Raw genomic sequence first — 24,692 nt, 5'->3', positions numbered from 1 at the left:
GTAAATGTGGTAGGTCTGACTGCTGTTTGTGAGAATGGCTATTAATTTACTGCACATCAAAAGTTGATCAGGACATTATTCAGAATAAAATAGTATTATTCCAGACTGTGCTACTTGAGACTGAAGGGCCACATCTTGAATATAATGAGCTGTCTGTGTACAACGAACTCGTTAGGGGATGGCTATGCTAAATATCTCACTTACTCATTTGCTACTGTATCACATTCAGGGAGCCCTTCATATGGAGACGGGCATTGAAATGTGTGATATTTCAACACACCTCTTCAGGATCAAGTGGTGCAGTCGATTTTGCCACATCATTTTAGGTTGGCTCTAAATCTCATCATTAAATGCCGTGGATCTGTCAGCTAGAAAGATGAGATGTTCTGTTAAATAAAATCTAGCTAAACAATACCTATTTTGCACTTTACTACTAAATCATCGGAGTTATAGAGTTGGGGGAGACCAGAGCTCACAAAGGCAAGGACCCTTTGAAGTATACCAAGAGGTGTGGGGATTCACCTGCATTGTCAGAATCTTCTTTATACTCAAAACATTTATATTTAGAACCTCTATTTAGACAGTTTAACAGCCTAAAAATGATCCCCTTAGTTCACAGGAGTAGGGGCAGATGTGCCAGGTCTAGAGGATAATTTTGTGCTTTTAGGGGCTACATAGACTGCAAAGAGGGCTCCAGTCCCAAACTGGAAGTGGACCTTGTTGTTTGCCTTCAAGTTATTTTTGATTTATTGCAACCCTAATATAGGGTTTTCTTGGCAAGTTTTGTTCAAAAGAAGATTGCAATTGCCTTCCTGTGATACTGAGAGTATGTGACTTGCCCAAGGCCATCTAGTGGGTTTCATGGCTGAGGGGAGAATGAAATCCTGATTTCCAGAGTTGTAGTCCAATACTCAAACCATTGCACCACACGGTTGTACACTGTGGTTTTTTTCCAAATGTTAAACAGTGTAAAGGGGGTGTCACTTTAACTTATTTGAATAGTGAATTGCTATTCTTGAAGGCTTCTATGAAAAAATAATACTTTTTTGCTATAAAAAGAGTCTGGAGGGGCCGTGGACCACAAAAACCGCCTTAGGGAGGCTGTACTTCTATGATCCCTGCTGTCGCTCCACTTGAGGAGAATCTGTCACTCTTAGATCTGAAGATCCACTGTGAAGCAAAAGACGGTCCTTTCAAAAGGATACTGAAGCTGAGGATCTTACGGCCTGGTGGAGGTATCCCATTATGAATAACTTTATTCTCTTGTCCTAAATACTTCTGTTTTGGCTGTGCTAGATATGGAATATTGCTACAAACAAGCTGAACTTCCTCAACTCCTTTAAAATGAAGATGTCAGTCATCCTGGGCATCATCCACATGATGTTTGGAGTCACGCTCAGTCTGCTCAATCACATGTGAGTTTATATTCCCTGCATTAATTTATAAAGAAGACAAGTGATACAGATAAAAATATAATATAAATCAATCATAGGGTGTTCATACATTTTACCTAATTATAACTAATCATAAATCAGTTGTTTGGTTATGATACAGTCATTTTGTCCCAATTGTATATTTTCAGTAAACTTTATTTGAATTAAGACGAATCAAGACCATATTGATTCCAGCATAATTATTCTGCATATTAATTATTCCACCATGTCCACTATAGTTTTTCTCTCAAAGTCAAAATAACCCAAGCTTTCATAAAACTACTTTTAACAATACTCCATACCTTCCTTTCTTATTTCTTTGTTCCAGAATTATGTAAAATTATGTCAGTATTCTAGAGAGCTCACTCTTTGTTCAGTCTTGGGATTTCTTAATACAGTAGAGTCTCGTTAATCCGACCTTCGTTGATCCGACGTTCTTGTTTATCCGACGTCGGACTGGTCGGTAGATGTGGCTTTGAGCCCTGACCACACCCCCAGCACCAGGCCCCAAGCGAGGTGGCAGGCGCGGAGTACCAGGCGGCAGCGGCCCCATGTGCCATCCCCGCAAGGCCCCGACTGGCCTGAGTGATTGCTAGGTTTTTCATAGTGATTCAAGGCTTTTCATAGTGATTACTAGGCTTTTCCTGTGACCCTCCAGATTATCCGACTTTTTCGACTATCCAACCTATGGGACCCGCCAGTTTACGTCGGATAATTGAGACTCTACTGTATATTTTTAGAGCAGTCTTCTAAACAAACCTGCAAAAGTGGCTAGCCTACAAAAACATTTTCTAACCTGTTAGATTCCAGCAGAAGTGGAGTAGAGCACTGAATTTTTGAGCTGTTAAAGGGCCACATTGATGAGACACTGATAAGCTATGTCAACATTAAAAAGTTCCATAGTATGCTTCCCATGAGTAGCATTCTAACAGAAACAGACATTTAGGGGTGGAACAGACAAGCCAAATAAAGCAGCTTCCAACCACTTTGAAGGTAGGGCATTTAGACGATGCACGCCTCCAGAGTGAGTGGACACTGGACTGAAGCCATACTTCAGGGCTAAAAAACAGAGCAAACAGAAACTGAAACAGTTCATCTTTGTGTAGAAGATGCACATCTACACCCCTGCATATAAACAGCTTGACGTGAGTATGGGGCTGCGGCAAAGCAAAGAAATGAATGTGCGACAACTCCAGTGGATGTAATTACAATGTACACAGACCAGACAGTCCAACATGGGGGCATGGCATAAAGGGGGCATGTATGATTGTGCTTTGCCAGTGTATTGCTCACACACTGTTGCACCAGTGCCCTATACAAATGGAGAATTGCATGTGCAATGGTGTGGTTGTTCAAAGGGGAAGCTATCCAGTGCCATCTATATGGACAGTGGGAGGTACTTGGGGGTTGCCAGTGGTGTGTTTGTGCAGCAGTTCACATGCATGGTGGGAAAGCAACAAAAAAATACCCAGCAGTGTGGCTTGACGCCACGCCATGAGGTCAGGCCATGAGCATTAGGTTTGCCTTGGGAGTAGGCTGTGTGGGCAGTGGGGTTTTGACTTGCTTTGGGGAAAAGTGGGATTCAGCTGCTTTTTCCTATCCATCTGCTCCAGCCCTTAGTTTAAAAAGCTAAACTTAGAACTCCCCATAATTTGGGGCATTAAACTGTAGCATACTTAGCTTGTATGTAAGTCCAGAACTTAGCCCCATCTCTTCTCTCCCACCTCACTAGTCTGCTTTCATAGAGTTCTAGATTGTGTGTGGCTTTTAGGCTGTTGCTTAAATGGCTCTCCTTACAGGTTAGAACCTATTTGTTGCATTTCTTTTTCATTCTGTTAGATGACAGTTGCATGGTTTCCCTCATTCTTAAGTCATCAATAACGTAGTTGTAATTGATGTATTTTCCATCATTTTGTGCCTCTTAGCTGAAACTGTACCATAAAACTTACCTGGAATCAAAGCAGTACATTTTAATAGTGATGTCCATGCATTGTATTTTTTTGTGTGTATCAATTTAAAATGTTTTTATGATTACTTGATTTTGAAATTCTCTAGTGTTGCTGCTAATATTAAGAGATTTGTTTGTCCTTTTGACTAGCAGATGAAGTCAGGCTTCCTCCTTGTCCAACACATGCACCATGTGTCACAGATGAAAATAATGTGTAAAATAAGATTTACACATTTATCTCTCCCACTCATGATGCCACAGGCATCTTCATGTTGCACTAAAATATGTAAAATAAGAAAAACAATACATCGGTTCAGAAAGACAAAACAGAAAAAGGAAATTAAAACCTCACTGAAAGGTAAACCATTGTGGATTTTTGAAAAGCATCTAGTGATGAAAAGAGTTCTGAACAGAGGACCTGAGTGAGGAGGGCCAGTGATGATTCTAAAGCTGTGTGGTAGAAGCCTCATTGTTCCTTGAAGATTTATTGGATGGTGGCTTAATGAGAAATTTGGTAATGGTGGACAAATGTCTCTGAAAATCAGATTGTTCTGTCATCCAATGAAATAATATACTGTCTCTATCACTTCTAAAAACTGGGTGTCTCTCTGTCCCTGTAGCTATTTTAAGAAACCTCTGAATATTTATCTTGGATTTATCCCTGAAATTATCTTCATGTCATCACTCTTTGGCTATCTGGTCATCCTGATCTTCTATAAGTGGACAGCTTATGATGCTACGATCTCAAAGGATGCACCAAGCCTTCTCATCCACTTCATCAACATGTTTCTCTTCTCCTATGACCCCAAAGGCAAGATGCTTTATAAGGGACAGGTAAGTGGTCTGGCAGAGACAAATAATGAATTGCAGGATGCAGACCTTTTACACAAGGCAAGGAAGGACTAGAACCTTAAATCTGCTTGCCAATAGTACAAAATAGATCTTGAGTACCGTGCTGGAACTTGAGAGCAATCCACATTGAACCAAATAGCAGCTCCCATTTGTTTCAGTGTGGCTTCTGCAAGAGCAATTGTCAGTAGGTAGTTTTCATTTAGAGTTTGAATTTTAATTTAAAACAGATTTCTAGGCCTTGTGTGAGGAAGGCATCACTGCAATCTCCTGAAAGAATTCAAGGTTGAGGATGGTGGGATTTAGGCACTCAGTGGTATCCTTTAGTTGCTGATATTCTGCTCTTTGCCTCCAAATCTGTAAACTGGAGAGACTCTAAATGCATGCTTATGACACTCTCTTGTTTTCCCCACAGAAAGGTCTCCAGTGCTTCTTGGTAGTGGTAGCATTTATGTGTGTGCCATGGATGCTGGTTGCCAAACCACTGGTCCTTCGCCAGCAGTACCTCAGGAGAAAGCACTTGGTGCGTTAGTCTGTTTTGCTTTCATTTTTTCCCCTCTCTTAGTAAAAATCTTTATAATGTATTCAAATTCTAGCCCATGTTTCTGTCGGTGTGCCTCTAGAGGAGAACCTTTTTTTACGTGGAAGTAAATCTCATTAAGATCAGTGAGACTTAGTTCTAAATTTAACATCACATTTACATTCTGCATGGTATTTGCTCTTTATCAGACAGGCAACAACTTGTGATTACTTTTGGTTATTTGGATCAATCTTCTGAAATTCTGGTCTGTATGCATGTGTTCCCCACACAGTGGCTGGGATCCAAATAGTTGCTTTAAATGTATACAGCCCATTGGTTTTTATAAAAACTTCTTTTTAATGGCAGACTCCCTTTATCGCAATCAAATTCCCTTTTTGTTCAGAACCATGTGGACTTGAGGAGGGAGGCCTATTGTATTCAGTAAACAGAATGCCAAATGACCTCATGTGTGTGGAACTTCAGTGGCTCTTTTCAATCCAGGCCTATAAGAGGAAAGGTGATTGACTTTTGAGTGCCTCTGCATTGAGATGCAACTTTGCACAACTTAAGCCCATCAGTAGAGACATACAGAATTAGTCCCAAATGTTGTCCTGCAACTGGCGATGCTTCGTTTAAAGAAAAGTAATCTGCCAGTGTGGTTCTCCAGAGATCTGCCTATAGCTTGTGGCTTTAGTATTCTTGTGGCAAGCACATGTAGCAGGCAATTGTTAGGATGCAAGAGCCCTTCAAAGTGCTGCTCAGTTAAAGACACTCCCTCTTCCTTCTCTGACCATCTCATTTTCCCACGACCCCTCCATTCGTCTCCCTTCTTTTCTCTTTGTTTTTCTTCTCTCTTTCCCATTTCTTTCCTTCCATTCACTATCAGGAAGGGCAGCCCGTGGAACCCCCTGTCAGCCCAGCTCAGAGCCCGCAGGCAGTAGAAGCAGCAGCGGCTGCAACAGTGAGTGGATTACAAGATGCCAAACAATGTACATGGCGAGAACGGAAGGTGCCCTGGGGCATTGGAAAGTATCTGCTCAGAGGAGGAGGATCAGCACAGTGGCTCTTTCCTCCGAAAGATACGTTCCAACCATCTCATGCATTCCAAATTCTACCCTCAAATGCACAAAGGACATGATGCAACTGTGTATTGTGGTGGGTTCCTCCTGCCCTCCGCCCAAAATTTGGTTTGTATACTAAGGATCTCCTCCACTTGTGTTACAGAAGATTCTGTCACATGCTCTAGGGTAGAGAAGGGTACTATTTGGTCTGCTAGATGCTTAGGACTTCAGCTCCCAGAAGTCCCAATCAGCATGACCAACTGTAAGGACTAATGGGATTTGTAGTCCAAAACATTTTTAGGGCCAAAGGCTCTCTTATCATGTTCTAGGGGTATTCACTGTTTTTGCTGAAAGTTTTGAATGATTTGTTGGGACCTCTAACAAGTTGTTGGAGTGTGTGTGCATGCGTGCGTGTGTGTGTGTGTGAGAGAGATAGAGCGCATCTGGGATATACTCAGTACTCCTTTCTAGATACACATTACAAAGGAAATTAGTAGTGGTGGATAAACTGTTTTGATAGGCAGCTTGTTTGCTATTATGGATCTTATTCAGGATTCTTCTCCCCCAGTTAGCCTTTGAGGAACCTCAGAATTCCCCAGACTAGATTGACAATCACTATTACAGCATAAAGAGTTCTTTCACTCCATTGTGAAAAATGTCCCCTTCCAGATGCAACAACCCCTGGTTTTTTCATAGCTCCCTGTTTTTTGTGGACTCCAACACTGTTGGCTATTATGGATCTTATTAATCTTACTTCATGGTCGTGCCCAGAAGTTTTCTCTTCAATACACTTTTAATTTTGTATCCCATGTTTCCAAACTTCCATACATAGTGGTGTCCCATCCTTTCTGATACACATCTTTGACCTTCACCTGCTGTCCACTGCTTATTGGGGGATCTATATGACAGTGTGCTGAGCTGTCAGTGTCCATTTTTAAGCTGTTTGTTTGTGTACACATAATCCTCTATGCTGTTGTTACTTATTGATGATTGCTGGAGGGCAAACATTTATTTGTGATCTGTTGTTCTGCTACAGCAATTCAGAAATTTGTAGTAAAATCCTACAAGTGTCATGCCTGTGCGTTGCTATACTACATAGGTTCTTGGAACAAATCATATGATTGCTAGTATAAAATCAGTCATGATGTTTATCTGCTAACTTAGTAAAATGTGGCATTGTCTTCAGTCTTGCGGCATTTGCTTGGAACTGGATGTCCAATGCAAAATACAGTACCTTTGAGTTTGGTGGGGTGGGTGTTTCAAACCCTCAGTTTTACAAAAATAGGGTTAAAAACACAAGAACAGTCTTGCTGAGTTAGAGCAAAAGCTCATGCAGGACCACTTTTTGTTTCTACTACCTGGCCAAATTCCTCTAGGGGTTTACAACCCTGATATGAAAGTGCTCACCTTTTCACCATTTGCTTGTATTTCCTCTGTATATGGAGACTATTCACCTATCAAGATTTGCACATTATAATTAGTATAATGAGAAGAACTTCACCCAGAGATGAGGTGAAATTAGCAGGGGGTGAAGAATTTCTCATTGATTTTCCAACATGTGGTGGTGTTTAGCTTTTCTTGGGTTTCCTTCATACTTACGATGATATCTTCTTTTTTATTTTAAGCACTGGATAATGACCGGCAGCTCTGTGTAAAGTAGATTATTTTAATATCAAGACAAAAACATCAGAGACCCCTTTGGCTCCTCAAAGCATGGAGTATTTCATTCTAATTTGGAGTGAGGGCTGCACATATTAGTCGGAAGTCCCTAATGGCTTAAATGCATGCCCCCAAAATAGAGTAGCTTATTTAGACAGGGCCTCCCATGTAAGGGCATGGCTGAGTTTCCATGCTTGGTGGTGGTATTGGAAGTTTGTGTCAACCATACTGCATCAAGTGTTTGCTAGACCTGGCTATCAGTTTGCTAACACATATGCTACTGACTGCATCTTTCTCTAGGGAATAAGAGAGTAGCTTGCTTATGTTGCAAATGTTTCACCTTTAAAGAACAAATAAACATTTGAATACTTTGTCTCCTGGCTTTTCTTTACTATTCCTTTTCCTCACCCCTCTCTCATTCTTCTTTCTATCTATCTCATCCCATCCCCAACTATTTCTTCATCTTTCCCTACCCTTTCCCCAGTTTCTCTGAAAGGTCCTGTGTCTGCTAAGCTATTATTGCCTTTGATGGATGTTGTATGTCTGGTTTTAATTTCCTTTGGAGACTTTGCAAAACAGGCATAGGACTCTTTCAAAGGAGAAGTAGTCCTGGAAACAGACCATGGCATGCTGCGAGTGTTAAATATCTTCCATAAAAATTCTCCACTTCTATAGCTTAAAAACCCCCAAACAATTTATAGAGATCAAGGATAGCCTAAACATTGTGGTGCCTGAAGTAGGAAATTAAATAGCTTCTGCTCATTCCCAAAACATTGTGTGGCCTGAGATGCTCATTCATAATCCTTGTTCCACTGAATGGGCTTTAGACATGAAAAGTTTCCTGTGGGTCACATCTGTTGGTCTATGCTGCTGTTTGTATTGGTACTTATAATTCATGTTGGGGTATGTATGTGTTTTTCCTTATCTCATTGGGCCATCTGTCACAACTGGCCTGCATGCTAACATTTTACTAAAACATGGACCATTTGTATGTCTCTTCTTGTTCTTTCTCCTCGGTTGCCTGCTTTAGGGAACACTCAATTTTGGTGGAATCCGAGTGGGCAATGGTCCAACTGAAGAAGATGCTGAGATTATCCAGCATGACCAGCTTTCAACCCATTCAGAGGAGGGAGAAGAGGTGAGTCCTCCTTTTCTTCCATTTTGTAACATAAAATTCCCTGTGAGAGGAATGGACTTGAAAGCCTGAATCTTGCTTGCACCTTAACTAATATAAACTCAGAAATCATCCTGACAAGAATCCAGCAAGGACACTGGCCATTTGTTTTAATGTCAGGAAACTAATCCTAATATTTTAGCATGCTTTTTGTGCAGTGTCTTTTGCTTGGCAACCATAAGAATTTTTGACTCTGCAGATAATTGTGACACTGTAGTATTTTGGGTTAATGGACTGGATGCATTTCACAGAGAGGACTCTAAGGACTTCATGTCTTACTTAGCTTGGTTAAGATCTTTCTTCGCCTTCCTCCTGAGGAAATATTAAGAATGTTTAGTGTTAAGAGTTAGTGGGACAGTGTCACTGTTCCTCTCATTGCAGAGACACTTGAACAATTGGAAGGGAACATTTTTCAGACAGTTTGTTTGTCTATATAAAAAGAGGGCAGTGGGCAGCAGGAGTGGTTATTTACAAACTTTCACATTTCATGGTTCTTGCACCAAGGTCTGAGGTCCTAACAGAACACTTGGTATATCCTTAAAATGAAAATTCTCAGGGCTCTATTCAGGAGAGCTAGGTTTGTAGGAAAGACTCATTCACTTGTTTCAGGTGAACATATAAAACTGCCTTATTCTGAGTCAGACCATTAATCTGTTGAGCTCAGTCTCTGACAGTGCCTCCATTGAGTATGGGGCAGACTTATTTCCAAACCTGCTGCTTGAGATTCATTTTTTAATTGGAGGTGACAGACATTGGATGTGGAGCCTTCTGAATGCAAAAGTGTGTGCTCTGTCACTGAACTGTGATGACTCATCTTACAATGCAGAGTATGTGGTACCCTTCAAATGTTCCAAGTATGTCACAGTCAGTAGAAAAGTATTGTACAAAATAAGATAATACTGTCACCTGTTGCAGATGATGGGGTTGAAGCCAAAAGCTAATGATTTGCCTAAGGCTACTGGTGCATTTGTGATTGACATGAGCTGAAGGTGCACTGCTTGCACCTTTAGCTTACTATGTATTGGCTGCAGGGCAAGCAGAGAGCGCCCTTAGAATGTGAATGTGAAATGGAAGGTAGTGACAAGCACAACTGAGTTTTTGGCTGTCCCACTAAAAAAAAGACACTGACTTCTTGCTGGACTGAGGAGCACAAGTACATAGTTGTATTCATCAGATAACTTAGTGCTTGTGTATTATAAATGGTGAATGACCAAACTCAATGTTCCTTTGTGTTTTCAAGCCTGCCGTGGAGGAGGTGGTAAGCCCGTAGCCAGTTTCTGTGACTGTGTTCCTTCAGACCATTTCTCCCATCTGTATAAATTATTTCGTAGTATACTTGTATTTGTGATATGGACATTTTTGTTACCCTCTGCATACTACCTCATTTTATGCAGCCTCCTTCTGCTTCTCATCACTGGGTACCACTATTTTTTTTCATTTTTCATTTTAGAAAATACACCCATGTTTGAACAATGCATATGCTGAAAGAGGCATTGCTGCTTTATTTCTGAGGCATGGGTTGCATGTTTTTGTTTTGACCTGCACAACCAGCTAACGCCAGGCTTCACACAATAAAATCCAACATTGCAGAGGTTGTAGGAAACTAGCTGCCCCTAACATGCCTTACTTAAGTTACTGTATCTCTGAGGGCCTTTCCTTGCCTGTCTATGTTTTTTTTTTTTAAATTAATTCCATGTCTATATCCTGAAGGTAATCTTGCCAAGAAACCCCATGATAGGTTCGTCTCAAATTGAAACAACTTGAAGGCACACAACAACAATCACTACCCCATCATTCACTGTCAAGCTCTTCATATAACAGCAACTTACTGAGAAAGTTGGCTACCAACACATTGAGCCTAATCAATTTCGTTTTTAGTTATTCACACATTTTCTGTACATAATAGCAATCCTGTAATTTTCTAAAATTAGTATTATTGATGTTATTGTTTGCTGTCCTGTTTCTGAGCTGAACAAGTTGACTCCCATCCAGAAGGGTAATTTGGAGTAAATGTATTTTCAGTTCTTTAAATGGAGCCATATAATAGGAAGGGGGGGGGGGGGGGGGGAGATTGCAGTTATATTTCTCTATCCAAGAAAGGGGTAGTGCTATGGAAATTCAAACAGTTCAAAAAGGAGAGGCTCATAAGTCCAAACAGCCAATGATGTGACTTCTAAATCAAGTTAACCCTGATTTGTTTGTTAAAAAAAGTTTTGCAGCTATATCCTCCGTCATATTATGATCGTAAATTGATGAAGGCAAATAGTGCTATGGGTTTCTCTGGCATTTGAACCCTTTTTTGCATGCAGCGTTACACACTTAGCTCCTTCATTCTGCAATATGCCACACCTCCTATGAAACAGGGTGTGCCAGAATTAAGCACATGTTAATATTTCATACTAGTGTCTTCTGCACTGTTTGGAAATACAGGTTGACATTCCTGACAAGGTCTGTTTGCAGAACTTTAGACCTGATCTCTTTCTAGCTGTTTGGATGTATCAATCTTTACCTGACATTATGAAGTAGCCAGCATTTTTTGTTGCTATTAGATAGTAGAAGTTCAGGAGTGCAAGGCTTGTTAAGTCACATGTTTCGAGCTTGCTTGCTACAGGTTGAGAACATTCTTTCAACCAAGATAGGATGCAAATTGTGTCTCAAAATTGGGATTGCCATTAAGCCAGAAAGTTCATTTCTTAATCTCATTAATAGGTACTGTGAAAAGGCTTAAGTTGTCCAAAAAAGGGCAGGGGATGAACATTTAAAATACTAGTCTAAACCTTGCAAATCATCTCTTTGGTTTAACAAGTCTGAACATAATCCACCAGGAATTCTTACTCCACATGTGTCTCTTTGAAAATGTGAACAGGACATCTCTGTTGTATTATTATTATTATTAACCTTTATTTATAAAGCGCTGTAAGTTTGTATTGTGTCTCTGGTGTATTTGCCCCTTGCTTTTGCCCATTTAATGACTAGCTATCCTCTTTAGCTGTGGTGGACACCAATTTACTGGCAACTGATGATAGCAGAAGTTAAAAATAATCATTTTATCTTGATGGCTGTGGGTGGCTATCAAGACACACTAGTGCAAAATGTTGCTTTTCTCCAGACCATGCATATCCAAACAGTTGTTTCTTTAAATAAATTCGGTCTTGGGCATTTCAGTGGAGCGTAATTGCAGATAACTCCTGTTGGGACAAACTGTCATTTTGTCATGCAAAGGGGTTGCTTCCCCAATACATTCCTTATTTGTGCTTCCGGTATAAAATTGCACTGGTTTTCCATTCTTTTTACCAGTGTTGTTTAGGGTTTCTAGCATGAAGGATCATGCCAGTATCAACACTGTGCAGCCTTAGAGCCAACGGTTGCTTTAAGCAATTTGTTCAGACTGTACACAGCTGTAGTATTTTTCATCTGTCTGATGCTGTATGGGCCCAAAGGTTTTATGTATGAACAGCCCCATTGCATTTGTATAATACACATGGAAGTGCTGAGGGGCAATGTCCTATTAAAGCTCTCCTAGGCTGCAACTGTATAAGAGTTACCATAGATTATGGGACAGAATCTTGGGGGGGGGGGGACCTGGAATAATGCATGTAATCATAATGTGGGCATACCTGTCCAGAGCTGCAGTGACTTCTATGCCCTCACTTACAGTGAATAATAAGGGTGTTTCAGTACCTGCAAGCAATATACTAGTATTTACTGGTATCAACAGAATGCTCTCTCTCCATGTGTGTGCATGTGTGTGTGTGTGTGATCCAATTCTGTGAGAGTGCAGAGAGTGACCTCAGGTACAGAATACAGCTTCCTGGGATTTTCAGCTTTCACTTAATAAATGAAGCACATTTGTGGTCTTTCTTTTTGTTACTGTGCACTTGAGAACCTGTGGGCAAATGTCTACTTAAATCTCAAAAGCCCAGAGAGGTAGCTAAGAAAGTGTCCTTTTGTTTTAAATTCAACATCAGTATCCTTTTCTTTCTCTTCCGCATGACTAGCAAAACATAAAAACACTTGAGCAGTATAATAGGATGACGATGATATTAGTATTTGCAGGACATATTATGCAAAAGCAAAATTGAGGTTTTTTGATGTAGAATTTTGTAATTTTTTTAAAGTTGTAGAGTATATATCAGTAATTTAATAGCTTGCTTGGCATATTCATGGAGGCAATATTTGTTAACATTTTTTGTCTTTTGTGCCAAGCTCCAAAGCAAGAAGACTGAATGCTTACTACTGATTGTTTATTATCCCATCTTTCCTCTAACAAAGTGGCCTACTATGGCTCTCCTTATCACTTCCTCCTCATAACAATCCTGTGAGGTAGCTTAGGCTAAGAGAGTGAGTGGTCCAACTTCACCCAGAGCATTCATTGCTCCATGGGCACAAAAATTTGAATCACCTAGTCCTAAAACAACATGAACCATCATAGCACAGTGGCTTTAGTTTACTTTGATCTTCTTAGCATGAAATCCCTGTTGGTTTGGATACTGCAAGAAAATGGGAGGACCTAGGTTCACCTTTCCAACTGTTAATTTGGGAGCACATTTTCAGAGTTGGATACAATTTTATACTTGGCAACTTGACCTGGCTCTGTGTAATTTGATTGCAAAAAATTCTCAAAGGTTCTGAAATGTTAAGGGGAAAAATGACTAAAATGAAATCTTTAGTAACTGCTTCTTTTGCAATCCTTAATCTCTCTCTGGTCACATTTTTTCCTGGTCATATAATCTCTACATTTTCCTCCTAAGGCATTCTTTATCATAATGGCTTAGCCTTAAAAACTTGATATTTCCTGAGATTTTCTTGGGAGGTTGAATGGTGAAAGATAGTGTGGTACAGAAAACCTAGCTAAATCTCAGTGGGAAGGCAAGATCCTGGCTGTGCCATTCAATTTCCTGTTGGATTTAATGAGCAATTTTTGATTGTATTCAAACAGTACGAATCAATTTTTGGTCAAAGCAATTCTACAAACCAATCCAGTCCCATTGCTAAGTTCTAGCAAAACAAGGTTGTTTTGAGTATTGTCTAGTACAACTTGCAGCACAGATATGTGAATGTGCATCCCACTATTTCTATTGTGGCCCTGTTCCCACATGTCAGTTTTGCAGTAGAAGGGCAATACAGATTGTGAAATACATATTGTGTCTAAACTTTAAACACGGCATGTGTATTTCAGTTTAGAATTAGGCTGGGAAAAAGATCTTCCTGAGTCTTGGTGGCCAGAGAGAAATACCCAGGCCAAAGCCCCACATGGGAGGTTTTGAGTGTCCTTGCAATAGAATTAGCTGCTACTTCTGGTGCTGCTATTCTTCTTTCTGTTTCTTAGTTCTCTTGTCATTGCTCTATCACTCAGAACTGACTTAATTTCTTCTTGCAGTTTGATTTTGGAGATACAGTTGTCCACCAGGCCATCCATACCATTGAATATTGCTTGGGATGCATCTCCAACACAGCTTCATACCTGCGCCTCTGGGCACTCAGTCTGGCTCATGCACGTGAGTAGCTTCTCTATGACTAACCATTTAGGCCAGGGGATTAAGAAATCCAAGCCATTGGAGTAGAAGAGGTTGCTGCAGAAATCCTTTACCCCAGTACAGACCAACTTTCTCTGTATATTTTTCTATCATCATACACACCACAATAGAATCTTTTAGAGTTTACTCAATGTCTTTCCCATCTCAGTTAATTGACATACTCTTCTAAATCCTAGGAAAGAGAGCATTGGCTGTTTTTCACACTGCCTGAAAAATATGTATACAATGCAGAATTTGGGCCCTTGGCAAGAGGTGAATTTTTCTTTAAATAAAAAGCATTCCTGGTATGTAATTTAGAAATGCAATTAATTTTCAGAGTTTGAGTGCTCACCCCTCTTAGTAACCACCCCCACCCATGGTGTAGAAGACAGAGAAGAGCAGCCAAGGTGAAGGTGCATTTCTCTCTTTTTTGCCTTCACAGCTGACCCATGATGATTCACTACCTTTCTTATTACTTTTCTCTTCACAGAGCTCTCAGAGGTCCTCTGGACAATGGTGATCCATGTGGGGCTCAGTGTGAGCAGTTTGGCTGGCGGCTTTGGCTTGTTCTTTATGTTTGCTGCCTTTGCCACTCTGACAGTGGCCATCTTACTTGTCATGGAGGGCCTCTCTGCTTTCCTGCATGCCCTCCGCTTGCACTGGTGAGTGCAGTCTGATATGTAAAGTTAGCTACAAACAAGTAGGATGGGAGTGTGATAGAGCTCAGTGGTAGAGTGCACATTTTGCATCTATAAAACTCCCTGGAATCTCTAGCTAAGGTATCTCAAATATAGCAGAGCTGGAAATAGTCACTGCCTGAACAGATGGAAAGCCGCTGTTCAGTTGGAGCATCTAGATAATACCTATAGACATTTGAGTTAGATAGTCTCAAACTGTGGTTTGACATGAAGCTTCTCCATGTATTAAACTCTGTTTACTTTATGCCTAATTTCCTAGCTGCCATGTTTTTTGCTGCAGTTCTGCTCTTTCCTTAACTGAAAGTTTCAGTTCAGTTTCTGCCAGTTTATCTGATGATACCTCTAGATTTGCTGGATTGAAACTCTTAGCATCCCTGGACAGTATGGTAATTCATCTTTGTCTCCTCTTGTGTTTTAATCATTTACAGACTGGCTAATTATGCTAGTCCCCAAATTGCATTATTGTTCAGTCCATTTTTAATGGAGTATGGGAAGTTTTTTTAAAAAAAGAAATACTGGCGCGTTATAGACGGGCCCATGAGGCGCCGTCATTGCGCAAGGGGCGGTGCTTCCTGATGTGTCTTGCCCCTCGTGCGTAACGACTACGTCAAAATGGCGGTGGCTGTTTCACACGGCCGCCGTCATTTTGATGTAGCGGACGCTCTGCGTCTGCACGGCACATGGCGGAAGTGACACCATGAGTGCATGACTAGCGCCTCGCGGCGTCTCTTCCGGGGCCGAGGAAGGAGCGTGATTTTCGCGCTTCTTCCTTGCTGCGCCTGGGAACCTCGCGGTTTGGATGCTGCAGTTCCTGGGTGCAGCAACCAGCAGCGGCACGAGACAGCCCTTTCTGGGCCATCTGTAACGCGTCAAAGTCATTGTCTTTGAGACTGACTAGTGCACAGTACATAATGAAGATGAGTAAGACTACATAGTCTATAGAGAGACCCATTTCTGAACTGATTGTTCTCAAAGCAGAGTCTGGAGAAACCTCATATCAGCCTTATCCCCTGCAGCTGAAGAATGAAGCCTGGAAGCTCAGGGCTAGGTGAGGATGTTGAAACTGTTAAGGGGCATCTCCAGAGCATACTGAAATAAGTTGCCAGTCTTCCTTTGCCTTCTGCCCCTGAGTTCTGGAGCATTTATCTTTCATAACTATGAAAAAAATAAAGAGGACAATGTTGCATAATAAGTTTCACAGCACTAATCTTCAAAGGGTGTAGCCACACTGCAGAAATAATGCATTTTGACACTATTAACTTCCATGAATCTATCCTATGGAATCCTGGGATTTGTAGTTTGGTGAGGTACCAGAGCTCTTAGACCAGGCTAAACATCTCACCAATCTACAAATCCACAGGTAGAGTCATGGCCATTAAAGTGGTGTTAAGCTGCTTTCTTTCTGCACTGTGGAAACTAGATATATGTGAGTTCTGTGACAATTTATCCAAATGTCTACAAAGGAGATGCCTATTTGTATTGAAGGGTATACTCATAGGCTTCCTCCCTGCAGATACCTGTATGGGTGCTTCCCATGTAGATGTCCAGGGATGGAGCTGGCAGTCCTCATTATGGAGGAGTAGGCTAAGAGGCATAGTGTCTGTCTCCTGCCATGCATTAGTCCTTCACATACAGGGTTAACAGTTAGGAAAAAAGTCTGTTCCCAACTGTGCATAAGTATGTATTGGACCAGCCTACAAAAATATTTCAGAATACAGAAGGGGAGGGGGGAAAGTGTGTGTATGAGAGCATATGTGTGGCTTGATAGTGAATTTGCATATGTCATTATCAGTTTCCTTATGTCTGGTGGATGTGTCTTTTTCTTCAGAATCTATCTGGACTTTCCCTAGTGCTTTTGGGATGCTCAGTGTCTGGTTTGTTTATGGCATGGTTGTTATTGCTCTGCTTGACTTTTCAGTAATTCACTGAGATTTGTTCCTTGTCAGGAAAGCCCAGCAATACTAGAACAATAGTAGCTGGGCCCCGAGCAATCATGACATCAGCCATTATCTTGATCTTCCACTTGGGATTACTTTCCCTTCCCTACCCTTTTTTGTTCTGTGCCAAGTTCAAAACAAAAAAGCTTCCAGCAGGGCCAACTGTGTCTGGAGATAGGAGTAGTTGAATCATTCTTGTGTAGGGCCAGGGGGTCATTTTGAATATCTGGAGCTTGACTGTAAAATTTTTCTTGAGGGGAAAGCCAGAGAGAGAATTTGGAGTTCTTTCAAAAGCTGTCTCTAGGTGATAAATAGACAGAGTGATGGGCTGCCAGGGTGAGTAGGGGCTTCCCTGTTGCACCAGTTGATCATAATCAGAAGAGTTGCTGACAAGCCATAGCCAAATGATATTCTATGTAATTTTCAAAGTGAAGAAATTATTGTACAGAAATGATTTTACAACTAGAAGTAGCAAAATAAAGTTTCCTCCTCCTTTCTGTCCTTCCACAAAAGAAATACTTTTCTGATTGCAAAGTTTTAGTTATGTATTAGGGAAAACTTGTTTTGAAGTTACAAGAAAACATAGGTTTTTTTTTCCATTTGAAGCTCTAATGCTCTGGTGACTATACTCAGTACTTAGATATGAAAATTACTAGCATCTATGAGACTTGTTTTCATCTGCAGAGTTTGCAAGATGATGGAACCCATGTATTGAGGAAAAGGGAGCAGTGTGGTTGCTGTTGAGCTGGATTTATATTGATTGCATTCACACATAAGAGCAGACTAGGGTTTTTGGAAGAAGTATCACAATGTCAGTACACTTCATGACAGACAGGTAACTCATTCCCTTTTTGTCCCCTTCCCTCTTCACATGAGTGCGTAAGCAAACCAGGCAGGGAAGAACTTCACTGTACCACGTGAGGGAATGATGAGCTGCATGTACTAGCACAGAGCTCATTCACATAGTGGTTTACTAAGCCATAATTCCTCACTTATCATTACATCTAGATGTTGCCAACAAGTGACATCATTAGTACCTCTAGCTTAGTATTCTAACTCTGAGTATTGGCCTTGCTGTCTGTGGGATTCTAAGAGTTATTGTCCAAAAAAGTAATTTTTCCAAGGTTTGACTGTTCCCCTAAGTACCTTGGGAGCCTTTCAACCTGGGATCCTTGAAACTGGAGATCCCAATTACTGAACCTGGAATTTTCTGCATGTAAAGTATTCAATTGAACTGTAGAGCTTAATCTCTTCTTCAAATCCAAACACTGTGGGAGTTATTTCAGCATTCACTGCAAGGAGGAACACAGTGAATTATGTAAATATAGATTTTCCTCCTATTTCTCCCTCATCAAACAGTTCTGTTTGGGATGAGTTTATCTCATAATTTTTTAGGCAACCATGCATTCCAGATAGATGGTTGCTATCAAGTGAAGCAGGGGCTTCTTTATCTCTGTGGTTGGTTCATTAGCCTCTGCTGGTTGATTAGTCTCTACTGTAGAGTTGGCAGTTGACAAAGGGTTGGGAGTTGGTTTTATTTGTTTGAGGTGCAGGACAGCTGAAAGGGAGGCCAAGGGGATAGCTTCGTGCTTTGAAGATCTGGAATGAGGGTCTTCTCAAACTTCTTTCTGTCATTGAAAGTAGAGGGATGGGGTTGTGTTGCTATCTCTGGCCTATCTGTTGAAGTTGGCATGCTGTAGGACCCTTTTAGCTGTAGGGGAGTGATGTTCCAAAAAAGAAAACTGGAACAGAAGGAAAGCTTTTTGCTAGGAACAAGATAAAAGCTATCCAATTGGCTAGGTTACATAACACATTGGAGGTGAGACTAGTTCTAGCTGGAGAAGGGAAAGATCTTTGGAATCTCTAAGCTCAAAGTGAAGAACAACCATTATTGCAGAAGACTTGGTGAAGTAGGAGGTGGAGGTGCATCAGCAGCTAATTTGGTACCATTATGGAACTACACATTCTATAATGTGGAGAAGCTGGAGATTCTGTGTGTGTGTGTGAGAGAGAGAGAGAGAGAGACAGAGAGTGTGAGTGATGGTAGTGGGTTAATTTGATACAGTCCCCCCAGATTCAGAGCAGATTCAAAAGAGCAGAGGATTGTGTGTCTACCTTGAAAGGTGACCGTGTGAGTATGTGTGCATTGCTGTTCTGGAAGAAGATGATTTTTGTATCACCTAAAACTAGAATTTATATTTTCTGAACTTCAATTCATCTGCTTTAGCTACTGGATAAAGCTGCCCTCTTGGAATTTTCTTAACTCAAGAGTGGGCAAAGTGCAGCCTTCCAGATATTGTTCCACTGTATCTCTCATAAGCCCTAGTCAGTGTACCTAGCATTAAGGGATGTCAGAGATATCCTCCAGCAACATATGTAGGCCTTCATTTTGGCAACTCTAACAGTAAATTCTAGTAATCAGTTCCTTTTTTTTCCTGAGGTTATCATACTAAGTGCTCTGAATTTGTGGGGGTACGGTGTTTGCTTTGGTATCACCAATCTTTTCCTTCCCCCAAATGTTGAGAGGTGGGATGTGATAACCTCACCTGACTAAAATGTGTCCCTTCACTATCCGAGGCTGCACACTAGAGTCCCTCCTGACAGTTCTTCATGCCACTCGTTGGGGAATGTGGAAGGTCATGTTTCCAGACTCTGTGTTCCCTGGCCCATCAGTTGTATAGCAATTCATAAATGTTCCTGAGCCTGGATTGCCACTTGGTGATTGGATGACAGTGAAACTGAGATGGAGTAGCCCCCCTCCTTCTTGGCTCTGAACCACATATTTTTTGCCTGTCTTTTGATCATGCAAAGCCTGTTGCTGCAGGCATTGGTCTCAAAGCTTGCTGTTTTCTTTGTTCAATGGCAGCAGTTCTTAATATTTTAAATATGTTATGCTTCCTCCATCATCACCCTTCCCACCATGTTACCCTTCCAGTTTATGGATCTGCACTGCGTACAGCTGTTTCCAATCTATACAGGCAATGGGAACAGTGGATATGCTGGATATGCTGTGTGTCTGGTAGCACGACTGGCATGCAGAGTGGGCGGAGGCTGCTACAGTACTTGCTAAGTGATGTGGACATGATGGAGTGGATAAGAAAGGTGGAGGATGTAGGGGAGCTAATTCAGTCTTCCTTCCCTTTGCTCAACAGTATTTTTCCCTCCTTGTAGTTAGGTAAGGTTGTGTGAACAGCCTTTCCTTTCCTTTCTTTTTGTAAGATGATTTCTGTGGTTTTTTTTTTTTTTTTTACTTAAAATAACTGGGTACCCCCCCCCCCCCCCAACCATCACTCAGCTCTTTGATTTTTACAGTCTGCCACAGAGGATGGCAGGTCTCTGTCCTGCCTGCCACTTCCATAGTCTGGTTTTCAGATATAATGGTTGAGGTTGTTTTGGCTTGGGGAAAACAACAATTTTACCCGACTTCTGCTTCTTGTTGTACAGAGTATGACTAAATCTTCAGCTCAACCGTACAGTGGAACATTTAGTAATGTACAGTGGAACATTTAGTCACATGAGCCCCTGCTTGAAGCATGATGTGCTATTTGACATTGTAAAACATCATCAAGGTTGCAAAGAAATCTTGAGTAGTATGAATATACAGTGAACCTAGGTGTCTTTGCAAGGTAAGAAAGGCCTTTCATTTGGTAGAGGGATCGAATCTGACCCCTATGGAGCCTCCCCCCACCCCCAATGGCAAGGTGTCACATTTGCCTACAAGGCTTTTTTTCTACTCTGCCTCTTAACTTTGTTCTGTTTATGATGAAACTTCACCCTGTCTTTTCTTGTGTGTTTTGGTTTGCAAGATGGATGTTGGTCTAAAAGGAGTCCAGCTCTTGAAACATTCCACATTAAAAATGAAGCAGCAGCAAATCAACTCTTGCTTGGTTTTTCTCTGAAGCTGGCAGGCGAAAGAGATGGAAAATGTTTCTCATCACAGGGCCAAGAGAAGAGCTGAAGGCTTGTTTTCTTAATGAATCATGGGGTTTTTCTTTCCATGTTTGGTGCCTGTTTATGATTGGGCAGCCTTCCAGTATCATTCCCTTCACATTTTGAGTTCATTAGTGGAAATAGCAGAACAACAAGAGAAACTGATCCTGTAATAGAGGTCTCTAAATCTTTCTCTGGTGTCTCCCTACTGTATACTTAAAATGAGGATAGATGTAGTGAGTTAAGAGGGTGTCTTCCTTGATCCTTTACAGAAAAAAAGAGGGTTTAATTGACATAGTTGATTTGTGAACTGAAAATGGGTTTTGGAATATACTTGAGTTGTCATATGAAGATCTGAAATAGGCTGTGGTCATGCTTTGACCTATGGAATCCTAGCAATGTGTCTTCTCAAATTTTACCAGTCTAGAACTTTCATTTCTCATTTTGTAAAATGTATTTTATGCCTAATCAAGGTGGATGATAGTTCATGGGAGGAGAGGGAGATTGGGGTGGAAAGGGCATGGTTGCAGTGATAGCTAAATTGATTGGATAGATTAAGGCTCTCATGTCTGGGCAGTGGCTTTCATGTTGGTGCTGCTGGACAAATGTGATTTCTTTGCACAACCTTCTGGTGTATCTGCAGTCTAAGAAGTCTTCCAAAAACTACGATTGAGTGGCAGGGATGGTGATCAAATGTCTATGCTTTGTTATATTTGCTTCACAGCTTTTTCATGAAAGCAGAATTTATTGCTTATACTTGGACTTAGGGAGACTTGGGTTCAAGACCATTTTCAACCATGAAGCCCTTAGGTATTTTGTTATCTCTGAGCCTAACCTCTCTGTTATTGCTAGGATAAAATACAACAGCCTGATCAACTTGTAAGGTGGCGCAATACTGTACAAATATTTTGGCAGTTAAGACATAACCTGCAAAAAGTGTGTAAGTGTATGGATGTTGAGGAGTTACTGAGTGGGGGTGATTAGAAGTTGAAATGGTGTCTGAGGTTAGACACATTGGATGGTGGCTATCCTAACAATTCCAGGAAACACATTAGTTGGAGGAAAATTACATTCATAATGCAGAATTATCTGAAACCAAGCAGAACCTTAAATTTCTGCATCCCTTGGGGTAGATGGGTGGATAGGTTACTCAGCGTTATACGTCTAGGTGTATTCACTTGGAATCTTTTCTATACCTAGTTTTACAATGTCACACTGCCAAACCAAATGTTAAAAGAGAACCAAATAGTGCTATATTGGTTATTTACTTTTACCTTCCCTTGTGCTTTTTTTACTCTTTCCTTTTCCTCTCCTTCCCTCCCATCAGTTGGATTAGCATAGTGCCCTGCACAGGGCTCACCACATTCCCCATTGAACTGAAGGTGTAATTCAGTTGATAGGAATATTTGGCAATAAATCAAATTACAGTACTTTTTGCTAGTAGCTGTATTCACAGAGTGCCCTGCCATGTATAATTTTAAAAATCAAGTTCTTAAACCTCATTATAGTAGAGAAAAAGGTTCTTTCCTCTCCTTAGTAAAATGGAACATGAAGGCAGTGTTAACATGAAAACCAAGAGATATTCTTGCACAAGTGTTCTATATATTATGAAAGAGGACTTTATTATCCCATGATAGCTTTTCACACTGCAGTCCTTGCAGTTATCTCCTCGTAGTTGCTGCAATTTGAACCTTCAGCAAAGGCAATAGAGTGGGGGAGGGTTGCTATTGAGGGCACTTGGACAGAGCCTAGGACATCTGAAACGGTACATAGCAGGAATAAAGCATAAATACCATCAAAAGTATTAGATTGATGCTACTTGTGAATCCTTTTTTTTTTTTTTTTATTCCTATGCTGATACTCTGCAGCTGATGGCTGTTTGCTTGTGTTTTCTCCCTTCTTACCAGGGTGGAATTCCAGAACAAGTTCTACATGGGCACCGGGTTCAAGTTTCTCCCTTTCTCATTTGACAGCATTCGTGATGGGAAATTTGATGAATAATCCCTTGAGACCTAACCATTGGACATGTGGCAGTAAACCTTGACTCCCTTCTGCATGTGTGTGTTAGCCTGTGTGATAGTCTGAAGTTGTGTAGCTCTCCTGCTTTGGCCACAAGCTCCTACTGTGGCAATGATGTGCTTTTCTTCAAGTATCTCAAGGAAATGCTGGGGTGCCCATAGGAATTGATGCAGATACAGCACTGTAGTCCTGGCAAATACTGGGGTCAGGCAATAGTCATCAGGTTACATAGACAGGGAAGTCCTGAGGAAAGAGCACATCATCTCCAGTCACCCTGATTATTGCAAGCATGCTAGCAGCTCTGTTTGGTAGTAAATCACAATCTAAGTTTCTAGTCCTGAGTGTTCCTTTAACTGGAATATGAACTGGAATATGAATATGTGCTCATCAACATTTTATGAAAACCTGATTAAGTAGGGCTCCATATACTCATTTCCTACACACTTGCTTGTTCTTTTCTCTAAAAACCCAAAGGATAGTCCTTTGCCTATTCAGACATGTTGCTCACAACATTCCCCCCCCCCCACTCCTGCCATGGCATCTCTGCTGCTTCTTCCTCGTTTTAATCACTATAATAAAATTTGCCTTTCAGAATTTCACAAAGGCAGTATGAAAAGAGAAGAGACTCCTCACTTAACATCCTCACATCAATCTTTCACCTCTAATCAGAACATTAGCTGCTATTCCCTTCCCATCACACTTGCTCTCATTTTGTAAGCTAAATTTTGTCCCCACTCCCTGCCTTATGCAATGTGGATGGGTGGGAGGCTCTAGGAAACCTGGACTGAAAGCAAGCAGTTCTTTGGGGAAGTGACCCCAAATAGCATTACAACTTGACATTGTTGGAATTTGTTCTTCCCTGGATGAGGGTAAGCCAAGGAGTGAGAGGAAAGTGAGGTTGCTAGTTTTCCATGTTCTGGAGCCAACCTGTGCTTGGCTTCGTAGCATTTGTTAATAAAGAAACATTGGCTAACCCTGCCCGAAACTCTGAACAGCTTGTCTTGTTCCAAGGAAACTGATGGTCTTTTGCGTCCAGAAAACTCCCACGTAATGCTGACCTCCATTAATTGACAGAAGAAAAAACTGTTGCCACTGAGCTGCTATAACCACACCCTAGCTACCACAGAGCATTTGCAAAAATAAACTGTTGCATAGCAGCACTTGGTGTATTTAGGAAGGGATTCCCTTGGAAAATAGGAATCTACTGAGGACAGCATCTCCCTTCTGTTTGTGCAGAACTTGGTGTAGTAATATGTCTGAGCTTCATATTCCTCTGTAAGGTATTATTTATGTGATCTCTGCTGTATGTATGTGTGTATTGTGTAACACAAATGTGCACTTTTCTACAAGTGTCTCAATAGGAAACCTTGAGGTACCTCTATTGAGCACTTAAGGCAAGAGCCCAGATCCAATATGCTAACTTCATAGGAAGATGCTAGTGCATCAATTACTCTTGAGTAGAGATGGTGCTGCTCGTGTGTGAAACAGATAGAGAGCAGCCAGTCATTGTGTTTACCTGTGCTGTCTGGACAACTGTAGCATGCAATGAAGTTTTACCTGGCTGTTCTCATCAGCCAATCACTGTATCTATTAAACAAGTTACTGTACCGTGTAATGTGTTCATTTGTGTTCTTGACTCTGCCTGGGTAGGGATAAAAGGAAGGCAGGGGGCGTTATGGTGCCTTTAAATTATTTTGACCTCATAAGCTTCAATATGGAGTCCCTTCCATTGCTCAAAAATGTTACTTTCTTTACTACAGTTCCCAGAACCCTCTGGCCAGGTCAGCATCACCAGATCCAGGTCAACTGGAACATTTTGGAGATTCCACCAAATGCATCTCAGGAAGTAGAGTTCAGTTTACAAAAGCTCATGCTGCCAACTACTTTCTTTCATTTGTTCTAAAAGGTGCTCTGAGGTCTATCTACAGACTGGTTCTGGGAACTGTAG

General features: G+C 41.1%; 1 protein-coding gene across 10 annotated transcripts in view; it reads left to right on the top strand.

Annotated features, from left to right (window-relative positions):
• Positions 1–24,356, top strand: part of ATP6V0A1 (ATPase H+ transporting V0 subunit a1) — a 55,138-nt gene extending 30,782 nt beyond the window's left edge. For 4 of the 10 annotated variants that reach the window (XM_042474070.1, XM_042474073.1, XM_042474072.1 and 1 more), the window contains exons 15-23: positions 1,297–1,415; positions 4,002–4,215; positions 4,646–4,753; positions 5,637–5,711; positions 8,501–8,608; positions 9,885–9,902; positions 14,025–14,142; positions 14,651–14,822; positions 22,633–24,356. In XM_042474070.1, the coding sequence (XP_042330004.1) occupies positions 1,297–1,415; positions 4,002–4,215; positions 4,646–4,753; positions 5,637–5,711; positions 8,501–8,608; positions 9,885–9,902; positions 14,025–14,142; positions 14,651–14,822; positions 22,633–22,726 (1,026 nt within the window). In that variant the 3' untranslated portion in view covers positions 22,727–24,356. The remainder of the gene's footprint in view (positions 1–1,296; positions 1,416–4,001; positions 4,216–4,645; positions 4,754–5,636; positions 5,712–8,500; positions 8,609–9,884; positions 9,903–14,024; positions 14,143–14,650; positions 14,823–22,632) is intronic. The other 6 variants (XM_042474078.1, XM_042474077.1, XM_042474074.1 and 3 more) reach the window with 3 other exon arrangements.
• Positions 24,357–24,692: the final 336 nt, after the last annotated feature.

The sequence above is a fragment of the Sceloporus undulatus genome, chromosome 6 (genome assembly GCF_019175285.1).
Source record: "Sceloporus undulatus isolate JIND9_A2432 ecotype Alabama chromosome 6, SceUnd_v1.1, whole genome shotgun sequence".
NCBI lineage: Eukaryota > Metazoa > Chordata > Lepidosauria > Squamata > Phrynosomatidae > Sceloporus > Sceloporus undulatus.
The sequence above is the reverse complement of the archived record's forward strand: the minus strand, read 5'-3'. Positions and strand labels throughout refer to the sequence as shown.